The 9,205-nt window shown below is 39.3% G+C and overlaps 1 protein-coding gene and 1 long non-coding RNA gene across 2 annotated transcripts; one reads left to right on the top strand and one right to left on the bottom strand.

Annotated features, from left to right (window-relative positions):
- Window positions 1-222: 222 nt before the first annotated feature.
- On the top strand, window positions 223-7,441 carry LOC107929052 (Vicilin GC72-A). Its single transcript, XM_016860391.2, has 11 exons — window positions 223-1,007; window positions 1,097-1,272; window positions 1,349-1,429; window positions 1,513-1,794; window positions 1,875-2,365; window positions 2,811-2,909; window positions 5,020-5,876; window positions 5,966-6,141; window positions 6,222-6,302; window positions 6,390-6,674; window positions 6,768-7,441. Exons 1-11 carry the CDS (start codon window positions 266-268, stop codon window positions 7,296-7,298), a joined length of 3,801 nt encoding a protein of 1,266 aa, XP_016715880.2. The 5' UTR covers window positions 223-265; the 3' UTR covers window positions 7,299-7,441.
- Window positions 7,442-8,304: 863 nt separating this feature from the next.
- LOC121221031 (uncharacterized) lies at window positions 8,305-9,136 on the bottom strand. The gene is made up of 3 exons (XR_005918320.1): window positions 8,929-9,136; window positions 8,591-8,735; window positions 8,305-8,427 (listed from the first exon to the last, which is right to left on the bottom strand). It is a non-coding gene; the product is annotated as an uncharacterized lncRNA (long non-coding RNA).
- Window positions 9,137-9,205: the final 69 nt, after the last annotated feature.

Genomic DNA, 9,205 nt, shown 5'->3' with positions numbered 1-9,205 from the left:
CCTGCAACAAAGTTTGTCCGAACCTTGCTAGTACCACGTGAAGGGATGTGGCATCTCGATATCTACCCCCCACTATAAAAAAAGAAAGACAATATTTCGTCTTCTTTAATTTGCACACTCGTCACCTTGCATGTCAATGTCTTCAACACGTTGATGAAGATTTGCATGCAAAAGTATCAGCTTCCACAGCTCCACCTTCTATAAATACATTACCACTCTTTGCTATTACCATCACACAGTAACAAAATACAGAGCTATCGTAATCATGGTGAGGAATAAGTCAGCTTGCGTAGTTTTGCTCTTTTCTCTTTTCCTTTCCTTTGGCTTGCTTTGTTCTGCCAAAGACTTTCCCGGCAGAAGAGGCGACGATGATCCTTCGAAGAGGTACGAGGACTGCCGGAGGCGATGCGAATGGGATACACGTGGACAAAAGGAGCAACAGCAGTGTGAAGAAAGTTGTAAAAGTCAGTATGGGGAGAAAGGTCAACAGCAGCGCCACCGCCCTGAAGATCCCCAGAGGAGATACGAGGAGTGTCAGCAAGAATGCCGACAGCAAGAAGAAAGGCAACAACCACAATGCCAACAAAGGTGCTTGAAACGATTCGAGCAAGAACAACAACAATCCCAGAGGCAATTCCAGGAGTGTCAGCAACATTGCCACCAGCAAGAACAAAGGCCGGAAAAGAAGCAACAATGTGTGAGGGAATGCAGGGAAAAGTACCAGGAGAATCCATGGAGGGGAGAGAGAGAAGAAGAAGCAGAAGAGGAGGAAACTGAAGAAGGAGAGCAAGAACAAAGCCATAACCCTTTCCACTTCCATCGCAGATCATTCCAATCTCGATTCAGGGAAGAACATGGCAATTTCAGGGTCCTCCAAAGGTTTGCTTCAAGGCATCCTATTCTTAGGGGCATCAATGAGTTCCGCTTATCTATCTTAGAAGCAAACCCCAACACTTTCGTTCTCCCACACCATTGTGACGCTGAGAAAATTTACCTTGTCACCAACGGTGAACATTATTCTATTTCCTCTTCCCTTTATCAGCATATATAATATAACACCATTAACTAAAACATGGTAAACTGTTTACTTTCACAGGAAGAGGAACGCTTACGTTCTTGACACATGAAAACAAAGAGTCCTACAATATAGTACCGGGAGTTGTAGTCAAAGTCCCAGCAGGAAGCACTGTGTACTTGGCTAACCAAGACAACAAGGAAAAGCTAATCATAGCAGTGCTTCACCGCCCTGTTAATAACCCTGGACAATTCGAGGTTCCTACATTTTTAAAACATTTACAAATTTGTTTGGTTTTGGTTATATAGATATTTACTTATATTTTTGCTGCAGGAATTCTTCCCAGCTGGAAGCCAACGCCCTCAGTCATATCTCCGAGCCTTTAGTCGTGAAATTCTTGAGCCTGCCTTCAATGTATTGCTCTTTGAACTAATTAATCAACTTTTTTTTAATAAAACTTGATTATTCATTGATTCATTCATGTTGTGTTGTATTAGACACGAAGTGAGCAGCTAGACGAGCTGTTTGGTGGGAGGCAAAGCCGTCGAAGGCAGCAGGGACAGGGAATGTTCCGTAAAGCCAGCCAGGAACAAATAAGGGCATTGAGCCAAGAAGCTACTTCACCAAGGGAGAAAAGTGGCGAGAGATTCGCCTTCAACTTATTGAGCCAAACCCCTCGCTACTCCAACCAAAACGGCCGCTTCTTCGAGGCTTGCCCACGTGAATTCCGGCAACTCAGGGACATCAATGTCACCGTTTCAGCCTTGCAATTAAACCAAGTACTTAAAACCAAACCACCCTTTGTTTTCCCTCTAATTTCCATCATTATACTAACCAAAATCAAATCCTTTTTTTGTAGGGATCAATCTTTGTGCCGCACTACAATTCAAAGGCTACATTCGTGATCCTTGTTACCGAAGGAAATGGATACGCTGAAATGGTTTCTCCTCATCTTCCTAGGCAAAGCTCATATGAAGAAGAAGAAGAAGAAGACGAAGAAGAAGAACAAGAACAAGAAGAGGAAAGGAGAAGTGGACAATACAGGAAAATAAGGTCCCGGTTGTCGCGTGGAGACATATTTGTAGTCCCAGCAAACTTTCCAGTTACATTCGTTGCATCCCAAAACCAGAACCTGAGGATGACTGGGTTCGGTCTTTACAACCAGAACATTAACCCAGACCATAACCAGAGGATCTTCGTGGCTGGGAAAATCAACCATGTGAGACAATGGGATAGCCAAGCCAAGGAGTTGGCCTTTGGGGTGTCATCGAGGTTGGTGGATGAGATATTCAACAGCAACCCACAAGAGTCTTACTTCGTGTCTCGACAGAGGCAGCGTGCATCTGAATAAAGAGTTAAAGGCAATAATAATCACATAGTCTCGTGTTTATGGACTAATGTGAAATTTTCTAGTTTTAAGCAGGCATGTAATGAAATAAAAATGGTGACCTATGTAAAGGAGGAGACCCTTGTTTTGTAGTGCAATAACTTGTATGAACTTTTGAGTGCGTTTTTTTGTCTTTCTATGTTAAGGAATAAAATGTTAAGTACTTAAGTAATTAGTATTATGTCATTTGATGTTGTTAATGTCTCTAAAAATTATACTAATACCAAAATTTTCAATCTTGAGAAAGGATAAATTTTTATAATGTTAGATAGTGAGCATTTATGGATTTTGTAATATTTTTGTGGAGCTACCCGATCTCATGTTTAGATCTAACCATTATATTTGATTGGTGAATTAGCTACATTCTATTTTAGGGTTGTTAGATCCCCGTTCTATCTTGTTCAACAGCTTGAGTTTAAGTCGAATGGAGCTTATGAAAAGCTTCTTGCATGAAGACATAAGGAGGATGCTTATACCAACTCTCAAGCTCTACAGGGGTAAGGTCAGGTTCGTTTTCATTAAATGAGCAAGTCACCCTTTAATGGGTCATTTAGTAATTGGCTAGCCTGCTTATTGCTTGAGCCTTTTATTGCTATTTGGACTTCAGCCGGTGGTTATGACTCTAGGTCTAAACCCACATATTTTGGGTACAACAATAATCCCTCCAATCTGCTTGTCTGTTGCACAACTTTCTGAACAAAAAAAATTCCAACCGGAGGTTTTAGCTCCCCTCGAATTTCACCAGTGAGGTGAGTTTTATCAAATGCAACGAAGGTAAATGCTCCAATGGGTTAACTAGTGTTTATTATTACAAAATTAACCTTGCTTTAAGATATATATTTCTTTTATTATCCCCAATGCTCCATTGAAGTTTTTTTATTCATCACTTTTGCCTTTCTTTCTTTTCTTATATATATAATTGATTTAATTAAACAAGTTTAATTTTCACTAACTTTCATGTTCAAGATGTGGTATAATATCAAGAGAAAATATTTCCTTTTTGTAATGAAAATGAACTTGCATTGCTAAGCAAAATGATATTTAATTAAATAAGTCATTTTGTCAGCAACCTCTAGACCAAGTAACAAAAACATTATATTGTAAATATTAAAGGTTAAATTCAATCTCAAACAATTTTATTCTCATTCTCATTTATAAAAAATTTAAACAAATCGTGAATCAAATTCTTTTAATATATAGTTAAAGTGGTATAATTTTTTTGGTAAACTTCAAGTCAAAGAAACAAGTTCCAGGCTACGTATGCCAACCTGTTGACTGTTGCATGGAGTGGGTATCGTTCCTCTTGTACGTATAATCAGATCCCGTTTTGCAGGTGTTTGATATCTGCGAGTATTGGTTGTAACTTCCAATGGACATAAACTTGGCCAAGGAGGTACCTGCGCCGCTTCCTGTTTGGGGGGTATACAAACATGTTGAAAACCGGAGCCGTTGGAGATGACATAGTAATTGTCTGATAAATAGTAATTTGCAGTGAGTTTGGTTGAAGTGTTGTAAGGACGTAGCAAAAGTTAGTGGATAAGGGCTGTCAGTGGTTAGTGATGCTGCTGCGCCGTACGGTGAATCTTGGTGATTGTATTTGAAGGAGAATGTTAGGTGGTATGTGGGATAATTTCTGTCTTGAGGAGATGTGTTGTGAATCGAGATATTTGTTGTGTGAACCGTTGATTCTGTTCGCGAGGTAGTCTGTAAGGTGCCATTCGTCTGCAAGGCCCCGTTGTAGGCATTATGATCATGTATTGCGCGGTTGATTAGCTCCATGAGATGGTTAAAGTGACATTGAACTCGTAATATTAAAAGAAACCATTATGACTTTTTCATAAATTTGGCTATTAGCATTTGTATGTTTTGTTAAAATAACTTTAATTATATTTTTGAGTCTTTTTTAGCCATCAATATTTAATCTTTTTTACAAATTATATTTTCTAACATATTTAATGAATAAATTTAAAATTTCAATAATAATTTTAAAATTTATTTTAATATAATCTTTATTTCTACTCATAACTTCTCTCACCCAACTAAAAAAAACCAAGTATAAGCATGCCTTCATTTAAAATTCATTTTTATTTTTCAACATGTGACATGTTATCTTAGTTTTTAAATTTCAGTAGCATGAATTTATACAATTAGATTATATCAAATTCAAATAGTATCTATGTACATGTCTTAATTCGTTCATATCTCAAGCAACTCATCAGTCATCACCATGCACAGCAACATGTGTACACTTGAGCTGTCCTCCATTCTGCCCAAGTGCAGATAAAAACCAACTCAACCTTAAAACTCAGTGAATCGGGACATCAACTCGTCTCTAATTCACCTCATAAAACAGCCACATCCCACTTTTTACACTCTTTAAACTCACCTGAGTTGACACAAACGACAACTCGGTCCACCACTCTACTGTCAAAGCATTATCACTTCGCCACTTCTAGTTACAGATACAACCATGATTCCCCTCTGCAACAAAGCTTGTCCGAACCCTGACCGTACCACGTGAAGGGATGTGGCATCTCGATAAAAAAAGACTCAAAATATTTTGTCTTCTTTAATTTGCACACTCGTCACCTTGCATGTCAATGTCTTCAACACGTTGATGGAGATTTGCATGCAAAAACATCACCTTCCACAGTTCCACCTTCTATAAATACATTACCGGTCTTTGCCATTACCATCGTGCACTAAAAAATACAGAGCTTATAGTAATCATGGTGAGGAACAAGTCAGTTTTCGTAGTTTTGCTCTTTTCTCTTTTCCTTTCCTTTGGCTTGCTTTGCTCTGCCAAAGACTTCCCCGGCAGAAGAAGCGAGGATGATCCTCAACAGAGGTACGAGGACTGCCGGAAGCGATGCCAATTGGAGACACGTGGACAAACGGAGCAAGACAAGTGTGAAGACAGGTGTGAAACGCAGTTGAAGGAGGAGCAGCAGCGTGACGGAGAAGATCCTCAGAGGAGATACCAGGATTGCCGACAACACTGCCAACAGGAAGAAAGAAGGCTGCGTCCACATTGCGAACAAAGCTGCAGGGAACAATACGAGAAACAGCAGCAGCAGCAGCCTGACAAGCAATTCAAGGAGTGTCAACAGCGTTGCCAATGGCAAGAGCAAAGGCCCGAACGGAAGCAACAATGTGTGAAGGAATGCAGGGAACAGTACCAAGAGGATCCATGGAAGGGAGAGAGAGAAAACAAGTGGAGAGAAGAAGAAGAAGAGGAAAGTGACGAAGGAGAGCAACAACAAAGGAACAACCCTTACTACTTCCATCGCAGATCGTTCCAAGAACGATTCAGGGAAGAACATGGCAATTTCAGAGTCCTCCAGAGGTTTGCTGACAAACATCATTTACTTAGGGGCATCAACGAGTTCCGCATTGCCATTTTAGAAGCAAACCCCAACACTTTCGTTCTCCCACACCATTGTGACGCGGAGAAAATTTACGTTGTCACTAACGGTGAATACTCTATTTTTGCTCTTCCCTTTTATTAACATATATAATATATCACCATTAACTCAAACATGGTAAATTATTTACTTTCTCAGGAAGAGGAACAGTTACGTTCGTGACACATGAAAACAAAGAGTCATACAATGTAGTTCCTGGAGTTGTAGTAAGAATTCCAGCAGGAAGCACTGTGTACTTGGCCAACCAAGACAACAGGGAAAAGCTAACCATAGCAGTGCTCCACCGACCTGTCAATAACCCTGGACAATTCCAGGTATTTTACCTTTAAAACATTCAGAAACTTATTAGTAATATATAAAGTTATTAACCCCTTTTATCTGTATTTTGCTGCAGAAATTCTTCCCTGCTGGACAGGAAAATCCTCAGTCATACTTACGAATCTTCAGCCGTGAAATTCTTGAGGCTGTCTTCAATGTATTATTCTTTGAACTAATTATTATTTTTTGTTTTTTTAAATAAAATTCAATTATTCATTGATTCATTCATGTTTTGTCGTATTAGACACGAAGTGAGCAGCTAGACGAGCTGTTTGGTGGGAGGCAAAGCCATCGAAGGCAGCAGGGACAGGGAATGTTCCGTAAAGCCAGCCAAGAACAAATAAGGGCATTGAGCCAAGGAGCTACTTCACCAAGGGGGAAAGGTAGCGAGGGATACGCCTTCAACTTATTGAGCCAAACCCCTCGCTACTCCAACCAAAACGGCCGCTTTTACGAGGCTTGCCCTCGTAATTTCCAGCAGCAACTCCGAGAAGTGGATTCCTCCGTTGTTGCCTTCGAAATAAACAAAGTACTTAAGAGCCAAACAACCCTTTCTTTCCCTCCTTAATTCCATTACAATACATCTCTTCACACTAATCAAAATCATCCCTTTTTTTTACAGGGATCGATCTTCGTACCGCACTACAATTCAAAGGCTACATTCGTGGTCCTCGTCACCGAAGGAAACGGCCACGTCGAAATGGTCTGCCCTCACCTTTCTAGGCAGAGCTCACACTGGTCCTCCCGAGAGGAAGAAGAACAAGAAGAACAAGAAGTTGAAAGGAGAAGTGGACAATACAAGAGAGTGAGAGCCCAGTTATCAACCGGTGACCTATTTGTAGTCCCAGCAGGCCATCCAGTCACATTCGTTGCCTCCCAAAACGAGGACCTAGGATTGCTCGGGTTCGGACTCTACAACGGCCAAGACAACAAGAGGATCTTCGTGGCTGGGAAAACCAACAATGTGAGACAATGGGATCGCCAGGCCAAGGAGCTGGCGTTTGGGGTGGAGTCAAGGTTGGTGGATGAGGTATTCAACAACAACCCGCAAGAATCTTACTTCGTGTCTGGACAGAGTCGGCGTGGATTTGATGAGAGGAGGGGAAGTAATAACCCCTTATCGCCGTTCCTGGACTTTGCACGCTTGTTCTAAGTAGTAGTTTTGTAAGGCATGTAATGGTGGAATAAAATAAGGGTGGCCTATGTAAAGAGGAAGAGCCTTGTTTTGTTGTGTGTTTTGGAGTCCTTTGGTTTTAAGGAATAAAATAAGAGGGAAATCTTTACTTTTTCCTTTAACATAATCTTGTGTTTTCCCTTTTATTAAAATAAAATATGAGTGAGTGAAGTACATAAATAAATAATCAGATAGATTACATTTAGAGTGATAAAATTCAGATTAAATTGGTTAAAAGTTGGTTTTATTTAAAGACTGCATGGGCTATTGTTTAACAATGCACATTATTGTATGGAAAATCTGGGAACAAAGGAACTCCATTATTGTCAGTTCAGGTGATTTTAATGCTGGATCTAGGCAAGTACACTTTGGAGGGTGGCGAGAAGAAAGATTTGCTGGACCAAATTGAATATGGATGGCTGTAATTGGAGGCTTGCTTCGAGACAGAAATGGAACTTGGATCATGGGCTTCTCACGCAGCGTAGCATTGGAGCTTGGAGTTATGGGGTTGTGTCTATGAAGGTTTAAAAACTAGGCTGGAACAAACGACTGATACTTGAAGTTGACAACATCAGGATATAAGTTTCCTAAGTTTATGTATTATTGATGAAATATAAGATGCTACTTGTTGAAAACTATAGTAATATATTTATTGTTAATAGAATGATTTTTAAATATCTTCATTTAAATTTAATTATAAAATATATAAATATAAATATATTTTATTATTTTATTATTTAAAAAAAAAGAATATAAAAATTTTGAATTCGCTTAGTCAAGCTAGGCTTGGGATCTTTTTAAAATCGAGTCTTAATCCGACCTTGCAAATAGCACCGCGTGTTACAATAAACCAAGGGTGCGTTTGGTTCGCTGTATTGGATTAGAGGTGTATTGGATTGGAGGTGTATTGGATTAGAGGTGTATTGGATTAGATGTGTAATAGCAAATCAACTGTTTGGTTGAATGTAATGGAATAGAGGCGTAATAGTAATCTTGTGTTTGGTTGAGTGCTTAATAGTTCCTTTTTCACAACTGTGTCCCAATAGTGGAGTTTTAGAATTTGCACGTCCCAGTCTTCTCATGAAAGCAATTGTCCTCTCTTCCCCACCTTAAAGCAGAAATTGAAGGAAATATTCCAAAAAGAAAATAAATTTCTCAACATCAGCCACAACTATAAACAATATTAACGCCGAAAAATGAAGAGCATTAGAAAATAAAAGAGAGAAGAACAACGCAAAATGAAATAAACCTAATTTAGGTTGAAGATTCACCTTCTCCCTCTGGTTGATCGAGAAGCACGATCCAGGAAAAAGGAAGAAACAACAAGAAATAAGAAACTCTTTCACCAGAATCCAAACCTCTCAAAATCCTAAACTCTCTGTTTCAATTTCTAAGAGAGAAAAACTACAAGAAATACTAAAATTAAAGCTACGTCAACAATGGAATCATAATATAGAAAATTAAATATCTGAATTAAGTAAAAAGAGAGAGAAAAATCTAAAGGAGAGACAAATAAGGGGACAATGTTGAAGACAATGTTGAAAAATCTAAAGGAGAGAAAAATTAAAACAGAGAAAGCCGAAGACAATGTTGAAGCAAAGATTCATACCTGAAATCGGCCTCCGATGAAGACAATGTTGAGGATTTGTTATGAAAGCAGAAGAAATGAGGACAGAGCAATACCGATGGAAGAAGAAGCAGAAATCTATGAGGGCAAAAAAAGAAACGAAAATAAGAAATGGGTAAGGATTCTCAAATCGGTGCTGGAGGGGGGTATTAGCTATTACGGGACCGGGTGTATTAGGGAAGGAACAGATTTGGGACGTAATGAGAATACAACCAACCAAACAACAGATTAAGGGAGGATTAAGTGGGGCCCACCGATT

Source organism: Gossypium hirsutum, chromosome D09, assembly GCF_007990345.1.
Source record: "Gossypium hirsutum isolate 1008001.06 chromosome D09, Gossypium_hirsutum_v2.1, whole genome shotgun sequence".
In the NCBI taxonomy this organism is placed as follows: Eukaryota; Viridiplantae; Streptophyta; class Magnoliopsida; order Malvales; family Malvaceae; genus Gossypium; species Gossypium hirsutum.
This window is presented reverse-complemented; position numbering and strand designations above follow the sequence as displayed.